We start from the raw sequence: 17,949 nt of genomic DNA, 5'->3' as shown, positions 1-17,949 counted from the left end.
CCCCACAACCACGAAGGCAGCCAAAGTAGAAAAATCTCTGATGCTATGAATTAAAAAAAAGAAAGCTTAAAATCTAGGAATTAAAAGAGACCGTAGTTTACTCTGTTGTTAACCAAAGAAATATAACTCGCCTCTAAAATTATAGATGGACTTCTCCTGTCACAGATCCCTACAATCTGATATCGGCTCTCGGATATTTTGAAATGGATAATTTGTATAGTTAACAAGCCTAGTAAATTAATTACATATAAATTGAGACAATAAATTGAGGAAAAGAGAAAGTCAAGTCTTTACTATTATTCGAGCACGTAAATACTTCCAGGAATGAAGGAACGTTACAAATATTTCTAGTTGTGTATATTTAAAATTTCACAGAGGTAAAATACAAACTAATCGTTTCTAAAATTCTTACACATTTATTTAAAATATATGCAAGATGAGTATGAGGTGAATTTTAAATATAGGAATAGAAAATTCTCAGTTAAATAAAATATATGAAAGATTAATATGAGGCGAGTTTTAAATGCATGAGTATAGATTAAGCGTTATGATTTATATTATTAAAGATGAATTTATATCAAATACACGAATTGCACAAGTCTGCTTGACTTGTCAGTAAGATAAAATATGATAAAAGGTTATTACTAAGATTAAGGAGGCAAATTAATTTTCAATAGTTGTTCAAACAGGCTGTACATAATCATCCTGAAAAATCTTAAAAGGATTATAATTCCACGTATATTAGAGAAATTACATTAATATTCTGTATACTAGACTGTCAGTGGTGAAGGATAAATAATTTATGTGAATAAATATATACGGTGAAATATGCATGCACACTTACATAATCAGTGACGAGTGAATTGAAGCATACAGTATCCAGCAATTAGAATTTAGTGAACGAAGCACCAGATAAATGCCTCTTGTGATTTGAATCTTAAAATGATAAGATTTAACGATAAGAATATATAAATTAAATATCAAATCTGAATCTAGTATATGAATAGCATGAAGCTGTAAGGGTTCGGCGATTATTTTAAAACATATGATCATATTCTGTATACTGTCTGTGTAAAACTAAAATATGATTAATTCTTCAAATAATGGTTAACCGTTTTCTGTAATTAACTTTCTGTCCAAGAAGAACGTAGTGGATATGATGTCTATTTGCTCAAGGTAGTTTCTCAATTCCTTGAAAACTTTGAAAAGTCATTGGGACACTATCTTCAACGGCAAAGGAAGAATGGGGCATCCTTCAATTTATTTTTAGGATCTGAGATTCTAAAGACTTGTGTGTAGACCCGAAATGCCTACTTCCAAATGAAGAGGATCGAGAGTAATGACTGACAGAAGTCAAAGCAGGCTAGAATGAAACATTTGAAGATGTATTTTCTTCTGCAGCCATCTTTATCTTGTTTAGACGACCACCCGTACTCGGCTGACTAAGGACACAGCTTGTTTTGCGAAGTGAACTTTTCACTTCATTTAAATCTTCTCCTTTGACCACTTCAAAAAAGGCACTTCGGGCAGAGTCGCACAAGGGAAGGTTTTGTTGTTTATATTGCTTAGTCTTCTTAAGAAACTCAACAGAATCTGTTCTGGTTATGAGGTCGTCGTCGTCGTCAAAACTTTTTCTTCCAAGAAGATTCCTCGCTCTAATAGTCTTAATTTGTTTCTGAAAATAATTAAATTTCTTTAGATTAAGGTTTCAAATCTGCTTCAGATATTAAAACTCATTAAGATCCTCTATAGTTCAGTATGAGGATCCCGGAGAATGGGGATATATATTGCAAACTTGAACAACATAAAGACAACAATTACTATTGAAATTTTCCCTGATAAAATTTACTCAAGGCCCTTGGCGATAACTGTAATTTGAGATATTGGGCAATAAGGGTTATAGTTCTAGCATTATGGACTAATGTGAGCATTATATTAACTATATGATATAGTTGACAGCAGTAGGTCAAAATAGCAGAAAGTTACTTTGGTCACCGAGAAGAGGTACATGGTCTCACACTAACATAACACATTAATTATTTGGTTACCTGCACATTCTGATAAATTTAATCCTCTTAGGATATTATCCACGATCTTCCCTAACTTTATTTCAGAAGCTTAACAAAAATCTTTCGAAAATATGTGGTAAACATCAAATTTTTCCGTCACTGTCCTATAAAGAAGAACCAAAAAAAAACTGAAGTATTGCCAATAATTCATATAATTATTAGGAATCTTAGAAAAAGTAATATACCATACTGAATCCTTAAAATGCTCAAATATTGTACGAACATTTCCAATAACCAGTTCTAAGTTACAACAAGTTTAGACGTAATTCACTTCGTGAAAAACAACTTCATTAGTCTTTCTCGATATAGATTTATTGTAAGCAACACAGGATTCTTTAAGCAACATGGAGTCACCAGTATTATGCTTCCCAAACTAACTTTAGCAAAATCAGGCAGCATTTATTCGCTATGCTGAAGAGAGACGACATTATATCAAAGTGAGAGGTTTATAAAAATTGTACTTCCAGCACACTCCCACCAAAACTAAGAACAGCTAATAACTTTCATTAGAAGAGGAGTTGTAGAGAGGCTACTGGTTTGAAATTAATGTAGCAGGAACCGGAAAAGGAAATTGGTCCAATATTAAGAGAATGATAAAAAAAGTAAGATTTTAGGTAAAACAAAATATTTAATCTCATTTTACATTAAAATCTAATAGACCCTTAAAAATGTGGAGGGTTTGCAGCACATTTTGAAGAAAATAAAATAAGATTGGCAATTTAAAAAAGCTAAAAGATGTTTAAAAGTATCAAACGAAATATTAACATCACTCACCTTACAAGCAGTATAACAAATGAGCAAGACGAGATATATCAAAACACCAACGTATATAAAAAGTATAGGCGCCAGTGCTCCCATAAACAACGAAATATCTTCCTGGGTCACATGTTTTTGAAAAATATCTTTAAATACCTCAGACATTGTGGAATTATTTCCTACCCCCATACACAAATGAAAATGTTCTTAAATACAAGTAAAAAGCCTCGCTATAGTCCAACCCGAACGCCAGTCTTTCCAGAGGTTGTTTATAACTTGAGCAAAAGCTTGCCACCGCCGTAAGTTTCGTTCAAGCAACAAGTCCCTTTTCTTCACTGTACTGATTTACAATCACTAATAGTCTCAGAACGCTTGTTCGTCCATTTCCCATGGCAGTTCACTGTTTATTCGAGTTTCCTTATACCTTTCATATTTTGATAACATGAAACTCAATTCGTTGTAAATTCGAATTCGAGTACATATAAACACTTGTAAGTTTCTTTTCTACAGAGGTAGGGATGGCTAATATTAATACGATATTTTTTTCAATGCCATAGTCACGTATTCAATAAAGCCATTCGGGGTGAGGTCTCTGAACAAGAAATGGGGTTTCTACAAAAGTGATTATTACCAATGACACACACATACACACAAACAAACTCTCTCTCTCTCTCACTCTCTCTCTCACACACACACACACACACACACACACACACACACACATATATATATATATATATATATATATATATATATATATATATATATATATATATATATATATATATATTGCATTGCATTACAGTATATTATATATATATATATATATATATATATATATATATATATATATATATATATATATATATATGTGTGTGTGTGTGTGTGTGTATATATATATATATATATATATATATATATATATATATACATTGCATTACAGTATATTATATATATATATATATATATATATATATATATATATACATATATATATATATATATATATATATATATATATATATATATATATATATATATATATATATTAGAGCAAAAAAAAAATTGCCTTATTGAGAAAATCTAATAAGATTTTCGGTGATCATTCTATTCGGAGGAAGTGTTTTAATTCTTTCATTTTACTTTGTTTCGAGTGCTATTCCCCTATCTGGTCTTCAGCTGCTGTTGAACAGGAATTTACGGTCTATTAATTTTTGTATTCCTGATCTATATATTAATCTCTGGCATCGTCGTTCAATTAGTTCATTATGCATGTTGCATAAGATTTTGTCATAATTCTGACCTTCTTTTACATTTAGATCCTTCCGGACAGTACCATACTGTTCGTAATACTTAGTATGAAGTTAATTCTAATAGTCATGACTCCTCTATCATAAGGCTCAATACTACTCAGTATTTTAGTTTTTTTATTCCAGTTCTGACCAAGATGTGGAATGATCTTTCTAGTCGGGTTGTTGAATCGCTAGAACTTAAAAAGTTTAAACTTGCAGCAAATATTTTTATGTTGAACAGGCTAACATGAGAATTTTAAGAGATATTTTTAATGTTGTTTCTATTCTTAGAATATTGTATTATTCTCTTTTACTTTATTTGTTTCCTTATTTCCTTTCCTTACTGGGCTATTTTTCCCTGCTGGAGCCCATGGGCTTATAGCGTCCTGCTGTTCCACTAGGGTTTTACCTTAGGTAATAATAATAATAATAATAATAATAATAATAATAATAATAATAATAATAATAATAATAATAATAATGCTGAAATAATTTTTATAAAGAAATCACATACATTTTGTCAATAATAAATATGGTACCTTTGGTATGACTCAAAACTTTTCACAAAAATCGTCATATGACCTTAAGGGGAAGGTCAAGGTCAGTCATATTGCACAGTTTATATTTTCTCATGGCCCTCTACGTTTCAACCAAATTTGGTTCAAATCGGCCAAGTAGTTTCTGATTGAAATCTTCGACCATGTGACAGTCATTTTTTATGTTATGGCGATCTCAGAAACTAGAGAACAGAATTGGCTCACACTTTCGCCTGCACTAGACCAAATTCCAAGGTATCTCCAGCAAAAAAATTGAAGGCAACTGAGGTAGCGGTTCTTGAGATCCCGAAGAGCAATCGTTTTGAATAATTTTGCTTTGTGCATAAGGGAGCGATTTATGGACCCATATGGGTCATAATTTAAAATTGGCTGAATTATTAGCTATCAAAAACCGGAGAAGAATATTAATAATAATAAGAAGAGAAGTAATAGCAATAGAACTCCACGTATGGAGTTCTAATAACTGTATGATGTATATAGTTATGGTAAATATAATAATATAATACAAGACATTCTTAACAGATACGTAATTCGAGTAAAAACATCAAGTAACATGAAAAGTTTGTTATGAAAAAATAGAAACACATTCCATCCACGTTACTTTCTCGTCTTGTAACTTAAGGTATTTTTCTTATCTTTACATGGATATAAACAGAGATAGGATGAGACAATAATAAAGGAGAATAAAAATCATTTACCATTATGCATAAGTATGTGAGAATGATGATGAAACATAATCAGAGGAAAAAAAAATAAGACTACAACACGGAAAATCTTGCGAAAATTCTGGAAAGATAACTGAAGGAAAAACGCAAGGTATTCTTGCTATCTCTTTTCTGCATCTTTTTTAAGACGCCGGCCAGAACTTTGTGGCCAAATAAAACCTTTCCCAAAATTTTGCAGACTTGCATAAAAAAAAATGCAAGTCGTACTGCTGGCATAAAAAAAAGAAAATCACTTGATAGTATTCTCTCTCTCTCTCTCTCTCTCTCTCTCTCTCTCTCTCTCTCTCTCTCTCTCTCTCTCTCTCTCTCTCTCTCTTATATATATATATATATATATATATATATATATATATAACCTTTCTGAGTAGGGATACCTTAACGTGGTGAAAGGTTTTGTGTACCCACTTACAAGGAATTCTGTACTGGTCAGGGCCAACGCAACTAATTTGGTTTGCCATGAGCGATCAGACAAAAAATCGCTCATCATCACCAATCAGCACTGGCCAGAGTAATGAGGAAACTGGCCAAACACCACACAGGAATTAAGACATGTTTGAGGCTTTTGTCCTTTAGTGGACCAAAAACAGCTTTATTTATTTCATATACAGTAACTTGAATATGCATATCAGTGTTTGTGATTGTATGTTTGCGTGCTCACTGACCTGTGCACTTGCATAAATCCAGTTGAATACTTTAGTAAACCTTTACCGTAGAATGATGTCCTCATGGATATTGATCGTTCTTATAAGCATCCTTATTTTTGCACCTTTGCCGCTAAAAAGTACCGTTTAAAGTAAAAACTTTGGTAAATTTTACATTGAATTTTAGACTTCCTAAATGGTTTTAAAGATATGTTATGGGTCTTTGTGGTTTTTTTTAGTATTCATGTAAGAAAAATATTTATTAATGAACTTTGCAGCTATCCCGAATAGATTTTGTTCATAAATTCTCATACTTATATATTATATAAATCTTGATTTAAATTTATTACCAAGAGAGTTAAGCGGCTGTGGCACAGCTATCATTTAATAGAAATGATCTCCTTTTACAGTGATTAAATCTTGTCTAAGAAGTAAATTTACATGAAATTTACACGAAACTCATTTAGAGGCTCTGTTTGTTTCCAAGCTTCGGTTAATTGTATATAGAATTTCCTGCTATATATATATATATATATATATATATATATATATATATATATATATATATATATATATATATATATATATATATATATATATATATATATATATATATATATATATATATATATATATATATATATATATATATATATATATATGTATATGTATATATATATATATATATATATATATATGTATATATATATATATATATATATATATATATATATATATATATATATATATATATATATATATATGTTAGTCTGTTGCTTTATTTCCATAATTTTTTCCATATATTCCAAATCTTCAATGATGACTGTACTCTCTAGCACATCAAAATACAATAGTGCAAAATCATAATGCTCATCTTTTATTCTAAAAGGGTCGTTTCCTTAATCTGTAATATAAAATGCATGCGTTTTAAGTATTTTTCTAAATGGTTGGAATTTCTACATAGTATAAAAGGTTTTCTACAGATATCATATCATTTGTGGATTGAATATTTCATCAGTATTGCTAGCTCTATCATCATGTAATAGATCTCATTCCATTTCAGACCTATGACGCAGTCAGTCTTCTCATTAGATATATTTTCCTAAAATCTCATCTCGGGGCTTAATGGCCTGGTCAGCCCAGGTTCTGAGTTTGGTATTTTGGTCTTAATAAGTGTCGTCTATCCATGGAAAATAATATCCATACGACAGTGCAAAAATCTAGATTTGCAACACCCGTCATGCCAATATTAGCTTCAGGTCAGGTCAGCGTTTTTACAGTTATTGCTAAACTTTGGAGCGGTCTTTCCACGTCCTTTTTCTTCCAGTTCTTTTTTTTTTCTTTTACTTTAGAATCCAGCCCCAATTCATTACCTACTCCCATTTATTTTATCTTGACTTCTTTAGGGCCTGGAATTGACTACTATAGAGCACTGTATTTCTTCTCTCATTCTATTCTACTATCAAAACTGGTTTGAACAACATAGATAATGTAATATGGACCCAAGTGAAGGCTTTTCTTTTATTGAACATTTATTAAACATTGAAACACCGAGAGAAGTAAAAGTGAACTTTAACACTACCAATATTTTATCTAAATATTTTTACCGATGGGTATGTATAGAAAAATTCATAAGGTAAGGAAATCCAGATTTTGAAGACACCAAAGGAAAATTAATAATAATTCTAAATAAGCTAGTACCTTCTTAGACATGAAAATTGCGAAGTATTGTGAACATAGAAGAAAAAACATATCATTGCCGATGGATGTCAAAATAATATGTTTACAAAATATATAATGTACAAAGGAACTGAAATCATAAGTCAGCAATATAGCCAATCCTTGTGGTTTTTAGGTCGACAATTCACATGGCAGGGCTTAAGGGCCATCCTCCGGAAGTACTTCAAAAGGGACTTTTGTCCAACGTATGTATCATTGTACCTTTGCGTTGGGAAAGGTTTACTGCCACGGAACTGATTACAAGAGTACGAGTCGTGTATGGTGCCGTTCTCTCTGGCTAGAGGATATATTCTTTTCTGAAAAAAAGTATAAAAAGAAAATGCATTATTATTATTATTATTATTATTATTATTATTATTATTATTATTATTATTATTATTATTATTATTATTATTATTATTATTGTCGTTGTTTTTTTTTATGTTTTTAAAGAATTGTCACCAAACAACTGAATCATGCTTTTAATATCACTTGGCTAATGATCATTAAAAATGTGGTCATAATCAGAACAAAACAAAGTTGAAGAAATTGGAAAGATGGATGGGAACAAATCTTAGGAAATGGAGTTAAAGTAGTGGACAGAAGCAATATAGCTGAAGGTTCAAGAAAACATTGTAGCAACTTACTGGAGGAACTCTTTGATTCTACCAATAAATACACCTATTTGTTAACGTCTCTGCCTGATAACCGTCAGTCTCGGATTCGAGTCCCGATTAAATTCGTTAGCTCCTTTCGGAGCTGCAACCTCACTGGCCATGGGGGGAGCCTATACTGTTAGTCTGCCCGCTCATCCATCAGCAGTCATTTCGTGACCCTACCTGGTCCTAGCTTGGGTGGAGAGCGGGCTTGGGTGCTGATCATATGTATATATGGTCAGTATCTAGGGTTCTGCCTTGATTGCTAAGGAAATGTCACTATCCCTTATCTCTGTTATTCATGAGCAGCCTTCAAACCTTGAAATAGGACATTTTTAGGATATAAGGGAAAGTAGAAAGAAAAGAGGTCGGATATGACCGCATTTGTGAAGTCATGAATATAAGGTAATTATCGATCTATCGTTGGTTTATCAGACTTATAGAGTGATGGATAAATAGAAATGTTCACGGCATCGTCAAGAAAACCTGTTAAACAAATAATTTTTGCACCAATTCTCTTAGCAAACATTTGCTTTCCCTTTATTATTTGCAGCTAAACCTAAAGTTTTGAACGTTTATTAGAAACATTTGGACTTCTGATCTGTGGTTCGGGAGTTCAAGCCCTACTCAGAATAATTTTTTTTTTTTTTTTTAATAGTATCTGCAACCATACCGTCCTTGCTAGGTAATAATTTGTGGAGCCCCTTGATCTAGCTGCTGGGTTATTAGCAACCATTGTCTGGCCCTGCATGATCTTAGTTTGGGCACTAATCATGAACGAATGGACTTGTCCCTTTCTTTTGCCATTCATGACTGACCTTTAAACTAATGGTTAATGCGTTTGGCGAGGAATCCCCCTGTTAGATTGCCTTGGTGTCAATGACTATTGACTTCATCCATAGCAAAGACAACATAGAAGAGAACAATCATTCTTTCTATAAAACGGATTTTGAGCGAAGCGAAAAATCTATTTTTGGGCTCAGGCCATGTCGTCCTGATGGAAGTTCCTAAAGGGTAGCTTCCTTGGGTATATTTGACTACAGTGATATTTCCAGAGAATTTTACCTTAAGGTATCCAGAAATCTAACTCGTGGAGCGAATATCCCTAAATAATCTCACAGGGATATCGCATAATATCAGAGGACGTATTCTTGACACGTCACATAGCTATCTTCAACCCAAACAGTATTAACACTTCGAGGGGTTACATTGACAAGAATCTAAAACGAGAATGAAAAGAGAGCCGCTTATAAGGTATCTCTCCTATTCCGTTTTCAGTGTGTATCTGATGAAGGCAGTAGCATCCTCTTTATTCCTTGTAGCGATATACAAGGTACTACAGATACTGTATTATAGGGAGGGGTCAATAAGCCCTTTTACCATAAAAGGAAGGGTGGGTCCATCAGGATGACATGGCTACCTCACCCAATAACAGAATTTTTGCTTCGCTCAAAATCCGTTTTTTGGGCTCAGGCCATGTCGTCCTGATGGAAGTTTACCAGAGCATTACTGTATCTGTGGATTCTCAATCGGTGCCGTACTCTCAAGAAAGTATTATCCTGGTCCGACTAGACCTAGAGACCTATGATGTTACCGTCATACATCATTTCATCTAAGCATGAACTATGGTGCTTCCTGCCCCCTACAGGGAACAGTCGTACTAACTCTGGAAAAAGTCTCGAGGAGTACATAATAACTATGGATGACAAAATGACAAGCTTGTATTGTGGTCTCGCCCTATACATTATAAAGCAAAGTTTGTATAAGAGTCACCAATGTCAGTAGGAATTTGTCACACCTTCCCCAATGTGACTACTCTCATTAACTATTGGATAATGGTTGTGTCCGCATAGTAACAAATTTTGCCTCTTTGCCACTATCCAGTAGGGTACCACATCAACCCTCCCTAAGGAAGGATTAAAGTGAGTGGACTTTTACTTGAATCAGGGAACGGTCTTAAAAGACATACCATGATAAAAATATCCATATTGTAATCTTAATGCTCAGTACATTTCTAATAAAATGAGTGTGGGCGAATAAAACGCAGGGTTCACTATGAACTAGTTTATTAAAATTTAATAAACTTACATATCAGATCAACAATTATAGAATTTATAAAATGTGGATGATGTGCATTAAAGCATAAAGAAAAACAGTCAACAGAAAATATTGTTTCGTTTCCTAGGAAACAGATTTGCCATTTCAAATGAATTATTAATAATAATGATATAGTCTGTATACTGTTTATTTACACTAGCGTAAAAAATGCTTGGCACAAGTGTCCGCATTATGCTATAGTTCGCCGACGTCAATGGAACAGTTCGTAAGGACACTTTCGTGGCCTATCACTCAGTGTGTAGTAACATACAGTGACTACACACGCACCCTCTTAGTTAATCATCCCAAATTAATTACACGGTTCCTCGCAGATTTAAAAGAGACGGTTAAAGAAGTCTACTTGCTGCTACCACAGACCTCTCAAGTTGTTCCACTTGCTTCGCATAGTGCATAAAGAACACCTTGGATGACTACCAGCCGGTGTACAAACAGGGATGTTCAAAGTCCATATAATTAAAGAAATTTTATGGAAGAGGCAACTTTCCTCGGATCATGACTAACGGATGTACTGTTTGGATCTGTTCTGTGAATAACACAGGTGATTTTCACCCTTAGTTATAGATAACCTTGAACCCAGGGTTTCTCTTCTGAACAGCTGTTCTCCCATAAAGTCTGAAGTTCTATGAAGATAGACCTTTAGGTACTCCACTGGACATAGAGATGCATCTTCCTTCAGAGGGCAGATTCTCTAGGGACCCCACCTGTTGGTGGGTAGCTTGTTCCTGGTAAGAAGCGTTGAGTCTGGAAATAGATTCAGTTCTCCCTCCAAAAACTGGATGTGGCCTTCCTCTCTAGAGAGAGCCACTATTTCACTAAGTTTGGCCCCCAAATCGACTACAAACAGAAATATGACTTAAATTCAAAACATTCTAAGCGCATTCCTCATTGTTTATTATTTATACACAATGAAGAATCATATCTAATGACCATGCAAAGGGTCTTTGGAGGCGCTGAAGGGCTAAGCCCAGCATGGGCCTTTGTAGTTCAGTAAGAACGTTGTAAGAAAGGTCGACCTGTAGGGCATATGGTATCTGACTTGTCAAGGCAGTCTTGAACAATAGAATTGTGTTGGCTGCTAAAGCTTGCTCATGAAGGTGAATGAAGAATGATAAATAGGAATCTGTCGAGATTTCTTTCGGTTTCTTCAACTTGACAAAGGATATCTATTCTTTCCCTGAAGCCTCATAATATCTTCTGGTGTCCTCCAAAAGTCTAAACTGACTTTTAACACCGAATCTTTTTCTCATCGCTAAGGAGAGAGAATCATGAGATGTAGGTTCTTGGTTTTCTGTGTTGGAGCGAAGACAGTCAACTTCTGTACTCGCTGAGACAGGGATGGATCCGGTAGCTGTACAAATTTTAGTCGTAGTTCCAATGCCAGAGGGAACCACACGCTATTTGGCCACTTGTGGGCCACTATTGGTGCTTTCCCTTTGAAGGATCTCAGCTTATCGAGAACATTCAAAAGGAGGTTGTGCGGAGGGAATAGATAAATATAGGACCATCTGTTCCAGTCTAAGGACATAGCGTCCACTGCCTCCGCTAGCGGATCTTCGTAGGGGGACACAAAACAATCTATTTTCTTGTTGTCTTTCGTCGCAAAGAGGTCTATCTGCAGCTCCGGGACTTGGCTCAAGATGAAGGAGAACGATCCTGCGTCAAGGGACCATTCTGACTCTATATAGGTCGAAACCTGGATAGAGCGTCCGCTGTCCCATTGCGGAACCCTTGAATGTGAACTGCTGACAGGTGCCATTTCTTCCATTCTGCCAAACAGAATATGGCCAACATCACTTGGTTGATTTGAGGTGATCTCGACCCTTGTCGATTCAGGCCTCTCACTATCACCTCGTTGTCTAGAACCAATCTTATATGGGTCGAGTGTCAGAAGAACTGCCATGGGTTCTAGAAAGTTGATGTGAAATGACTTGAAAAGATTGGACCAAGCTCCTTGGACTCTCTTCTGATGAGAGTGACCTCCCCAGTCTTCCTTTGAGGCGTCTGTGTGGATAGTTACTGACAGGGGAGGAGGTTGAAGAAATATTGATCTCTTCAACTGCTTGGCATTGGACCACGGCTTAAGAAGCATTCACAGTCGAGTCGGTAGAGGTCTTATTAGATATCTTCGCGCGTTTGATACGTATTTTCTCCAGACTAATGTTGCATCCTTTAGCTGTGCTCTTAGCACTGGGTCTGTAGAGAGCCCAGCACTCTCTCCTGTTCGCGTCTTGAAATCCGTTTGGATTTCAATAGTCTCTTGACAGATCCTGCTATTTCTTTACTCTTCTTCCCAGGAATGGAAAGTCGATGTGACTCAAAATTCCAGTGGATTCCCAACCACTGAAATTTTTGAGCTTGAGAAAGTCGAGACTTTTTGATGTTGATCTTGAATCCCAGATGTTCCAGGAACTAGATCACTATCTAAGAAGATTGCATGCATTCTGTCCTGGTTGCTGCCCACACCAGCCAGTCGTCCAATTAGGCTACTACTTGGACCCCCTTTAGGCGTAATTGATGGATGTCTGCGTTTGCAAGCTTCTTGAAAATCCTTAGGGCTATGTTTAGCCTGAAAGGTATGGCTCTGAAGGCGTAAAGTTTTCTATGTAACTTGAAGCCTAGGTAGGAGAGGTGACGATTAATTGGAACGTGCCAATAAGCATCAGACAAGTCTATAGCAACAGCATATGCCTTTTTGTGCAGTAGGGTCCTTATGTGTTGAAGTGTGAGCATTCTGAACTTGTATTTCGCTATGAGCTTGAGTGGCGACAAGTCTAGAATGACTCTGAGTTTTTCTGAGTCCTTCTTTGGAAAACAAAAAAGCCTTCCTTGGAATTTGATGGACTTAACTTTCCGGATTACTCTTTTGGCTAAGAGCTCTCGGATATATTCTTCCAGAACGGGTGTTGAGTTTTGGAAGAATTGAGGAAATTAAGGTGGAGGACTGCTCCAGCTCCAACTTAGTCCATTCTTTATTAGGCTGTGAGCCCAGGGATCGAAGGTTCAGCGATCCCTAAATAGCTGTAGTCTCCTACCTACTGGAAGTATCTCACTTCTGCTGTTGTGGACCTGAGGCCTTGCCTCTTTGACCGCGTCCTTCCCTGGATCACCTTCCTCTTGAAGGGCGAGTGAAAGAACCACTGGCTGTTCTTCTAGCTGTTGAGAGAAAGGAAGAAGTCTGCCTTTCGAAGGCTGGGTTGTAAACTGGCGACTGTGTCGTCACTTGTTGAGGTACCAGCTGGTACGTGGTTTGAGGTTGTGCCACTATCTGAGGCACCGCGGTCACAGGAAGTTGTTTTTGTTGCTGTCGGTAGGGTTTAGCCAGCCGAGAGGATGGCCTAGGCCTTTTTGTCTTCTTCTTGGGTTGGGGACCCTCATCTGGAGAAGGCTTTCTCTTAAGATCTAAGCCCCACTTTTTGAGAAGGTCCCTATTCTCTGTGGCGGCCTTGTCTGCTACCTCTTTAACCACTTCATTGGGAAAGAGGTCTTTACCCCAGATACGAGAGGATATCAGTCTCCTCGGTTTGTGTCTCACCGTAGCCGAGGCAAACACGCACTCTCTACAGGTTCTCCTAGCTTTAATAAAGCTATAGAGATCCTTCGTAACTGTAGCCAGAGGGGATTTGGCCCCTACCATGAACATGTCCTGGTTCTTGGGGTCACTTGCCATTGTTTCTAATGTCGTTTGCAATGACATCGAGGCCGCAAGTCTTTTCTTCGACTCTTGCTCTCTGCGCAAGAGAAGATCCAACAGTTTCGGAAGTTCCTCACCAAACTGACGTTCAACAATATCAGCTTCCAGCTTCCCGACTGAGAAGGTAAGGTGGGCGTCCTTCCAGTCTTCTTGGTCCAAGGGCAAGGTCAGAGATAACGGCTTGCACTCCTCTAAGGAGGGGCATGGATTCCCTGCCTCCACCGCCTTTAAGGCTGCCTTATGTCCCTTTTCCATGAAGGGAATGGCTCTGGTTGAAGAGGTCACAAAGGAGGGAAGCTTCTTACTCAACGCCGGCACCTTTGAGTTTGTTAAGCCCCTCTCTTTCATGGAGCCCACTAGTAAAGCCTGTGCTTTACTATGGTCAAAAACTATGACCTCCTTCGGCTCCGTCTCCTCCTTTGAGGCTGGCTCCTTCCTAAGACGGACATAGCAGGCCGGGTAAGAATCTTTGTTGGGCCAAAATTCCACTTCTCCCAGGGGAATTGCTCCCAACTTTTCTGATATCACGATCTTCCCGGTTGTCATTGGCATGTGTTCGGCATACCTCCAAGGATTGGTTTCCGAGCACAAAGGAAAATCCTTCACATTAAGTTGCTTCTGGGGCCCACGTGATGCTGCAAGTCTACGTATCTCCAGTTTCATTGCAGCTTCCTTCTCATCACTCTTTCTTTTAATTTGTTGGATCATCTCAACAATAGAAGAAAGAGTCCTTCCCAGTTCATCTGGGATAGCAGACGATGTAGAGGGAACCGGTTCTGGGTCTGGAACCGATGTAACCGACACCTCGTTGATTTCTTCCTCTTCTACTTGAGGAGCTTGAGACAGCTCCTCCTTCTGACCTTCTCCTAGAAGGTCTTTCTCTGTAGAATCCGACACCTCCAACATCCTATCGTCCAATTGGATGTCCTGAAGGGCGGCCGAGACTTCAGAATCTACCGGATTCTGGGCACTTGGTATCTCCACCTGAGGCTGAGGAATGACTGCATCAACCGATGCTTTAGGGAAAAGGTATGCCCTCATCTTCTCATTTGGAAGGTAGGGGCCTGAGGTGTTTTTCTGAAAACCCCTCACCCAGGTTAGTAACTTTTCCCTGGCAGCATCCCTTGACTCCGTCAACTTGGGATTGTCAAAAGCCTCGGTAATCAGGTTAGAACATACAGTACAAACCTGAGGGTCCCAAAACCGGAGACCACCTCTGGAGGCTGAGTATGCTGCGTGCCTCCTGCAAAACTGATGTCCACAGTAGTTCTTACTGCGGACATTGCAGAATACACTCCCGCACTTCGGATGGTCATCCTGTAAAGAGAAGAAATATCCATGAGTATCAAGTGAAGGCTTTTAGCTTATATTGAAACATGTAGCTTACACAGTAAAGCTATAAAAGAAAGAAGGAAAGGCACATACTTGTATTTCCTGCCTAGCTAATTGCTGTAACCTCCCAAAATATTAAAACTAAGGTTAATTCTATTCTAGAATACCTTATGTAATTTCCTAATCGGAATTTTAAGGTGTAGTTCACACCTTGAAATAAAGTTTTAATATACGGGACAGAATGAATACAGAAAGAACTCACTTTCTATATATTGTACGGTCTCAACAAAAGGCTGTACAGTTGGAAGAACTTTCATGTTACAACAAACTCTGTACTGCAGTTATTAATGCAGTGTGTACTACACTACAAATGTAGTAACTACTGTACATCGCATGCTGCTGTGCCGGCAGGCATTACCCCCGTATAGTTCAAAGATATACTACCTTTAACTAATAGTCGGCAGGTCACTGGTTCGCAAATGTGTGCCGGCCGGCAGCTGAAAACACTAACATCCGGCTGCCGGCCGCTAATTGTAGTGGCCAGCTGATTTCGGGCTGTGTTTCCACTGCCGGTAGGCAAAGGTAGCAATACCCATGTCTGCCGACAGTGGCTAAGAACCAGAGAACTAACAGCCGGCAGCCGGGGTAGGGGTACAAAACACTAGTAAGAGAAACAGTATGGATGTAAGGTCATAAGGCGGCATTGTTATACAACCTTCCATCCAGAAAAAGTGAACTTATGGAAGGGGAGAATGTAGCATTCAGGCTTCCAAAGAATCAATAGCCTGCCAGAATCTACCGGCAGACATAGAAGGGAGACCAAGGGAGGTCTGGGGTTCACTCTGCAAAGAACAAGGGGTCTCTGCCGGCCGACACGTAATTGCCAGCCAGCAGAGAGCTGAGCTGGTCCTCCATCCTAACCTACACTAGGTACTGAAGCAGGACTGCGGCCAAAAGATGATAAAAGAAAGAGAGGTGGGGAAGGGATAAGGGTCCTAAAAACTTCGTTCTAGCAAGAGACACACTCGGCAGTTAGGGAAGCTCATCCTAACCTAGAGTTGTCTACTAGGAAGGAAGACTGGCAATACTTGCTATCCTCCTCCCATCCAGAACAAAGTTAGGTGAAGTTATTTCGCCGGGCAACGGAGAACACTCATTCTACACCCCGAGAAAAACAACACAGGACAGTCTGCTAGACCACTAGAGGCAGGAATCGTCTCATATAGAATCCCTCAGACGTGGACTATGGAAGCAAAGCTTCCTGTATCCGCCCCTAACCTAGCAAAGGAGACTCATTCTCTATGCTAGGAAGAAGCAGACCACAGACTAGAAACTCTGATGTTCAGCCCTAACCCAAAAAACCAGTCACTCGGGCTATCAGGTCAGGATAGACATATCCTAGTATAGTTATACATGAATTATTATAAAGATAGAACTGCTAGGATTAAGTCTAAGGCTTACTCAGAGGGAGAGAGGGATTGAACTTAGCCTCCGGAGGAGAAAAGAACAATCAGGGATGTGCGAAAGGGCCAGACGCCTCGGCTACTAAGCCTCACGAAGGCAAGATCGGTTACCTAAATCACCGAACTAAGAACTGACGGTATGATATAAGCATTCCTGGAGGAGCTAAATAGCTATATTATTAAAGCATAACAAACTGGGAACGTCGCTCTAACTAACTAAATGACCCATAAATAGCGAACGATAGCATCCAGGATGCCTCCGGTAGGCACCAGCTCTTGTTTACGTTAATATCACTTTTGATTTAATTCAAAACGACAAGAGCTTACATTTATACATAGTAAAGATAATACTCAACTTTCCAGAGGCAAAAGAGGCCGGAGAAGTCATCAAAATGTTGAATTAAATCCAAAATAAAGAGAGAACACAAGGGAAAACACCGAGTAGTAGAGCTACACGAAAAGGAATAAAGAGGGCGCTACTGCCTTCATCAGGTACACACTGGAAACGGAATAGGAGAGATGCCTTATGAGCGGCTCTCTTTTCATTCTCGTTTCAGATTCTTGTCACTGTAACCCCTCGAAGCGTTAATACTGTTCGGGGTTAAGATAGCTATGTGACGTGCCAAGAATACGTCCTCTGATATTATGCAATATCCCTGTGAGATTATTTAGGGATATTCACTCCAGGAGTTAGAATTCTGGATACCTTAAGGTAAAGTTCTCTGGGAATATCACTGTAGTCAAATATACCCAAGGAAGCTACCCTTTAGGAACTTCCATCAGGACGACATGGCCTGAGCCCCAAAAAACAACCACTGACGAACAGTTAGGTTCTAATCAATTCATTGTTAGGATTGTTAACGTCTGGCTATCAAACAGATATGCAAGGTAATAGCCATTCGGCGTTTCATCCGAGCGCCTTATTATTAC

The 17,949-nt window shown here is 37.7% G+C and overlaps 1 protein-coding gene and 1 long non-coding RNA gene across 2 annotated transcripts in view; both read right to left on the bottom strand.

The window, feature by feature from the left end:
- Window positions 1–328: 328 nt before the first annotated feature.
- On the bottom strand, window positions 329–3,125 carry LOC137645030 (uncharacterized). The gene is made up of 2 exons (XR_011045256.1): window positions 2,844–3,125; window positions 329–1,675 (listed from the first exon to the last, which is right to left on the bottom strand). It is a non-coding gene; the product is annotated as an uncharacterized lncRNA (long non-coding RNA).
- Window positions 3,126–7,769: 4,644 nt separating this feature from the next.
- The window catches only part of LOC137645029 (uncharacterized), a 28,284-nt gene continuing 18,104 nt past the window's right edge, over window positions 7,770–17,949 (bottom strand). Inside the window, exon 6 of the mRNA XM_068377893.1 lies at window positions 7,770–8,076. Coding sequence (XP_068233994.1) covers window positions 7,864–8,076 — 213 coding nt within the window. The 3' untranslated portion in view covers window positions 7,770–7,863. The remainder of the gene's footprint in view (window positions 8,077–17,949) is intronic.

The sequence above is a fragment of the Palaemon carinicauda genome, chromosome 8 (assembly GCF_036898095.1).
Source record: "Palaemon carinicauda isolate YSFRI2023 chromosome 8, ASM3689809v2, whole genome shotgun sequence".
Taxonomy (NCBI): domain Eukaryota; kingdom Metazoa; phylum Arthropoda; class Malacostraca; order Decapoda; family Palaemonidae; genus Palaemon; species Palaemon carinicauda.
The sequence above is the reverse complement of the archived record's forward strand: the minus strand, read 5'-3'. Positions and strand labels throughout refer to the sequence as shown.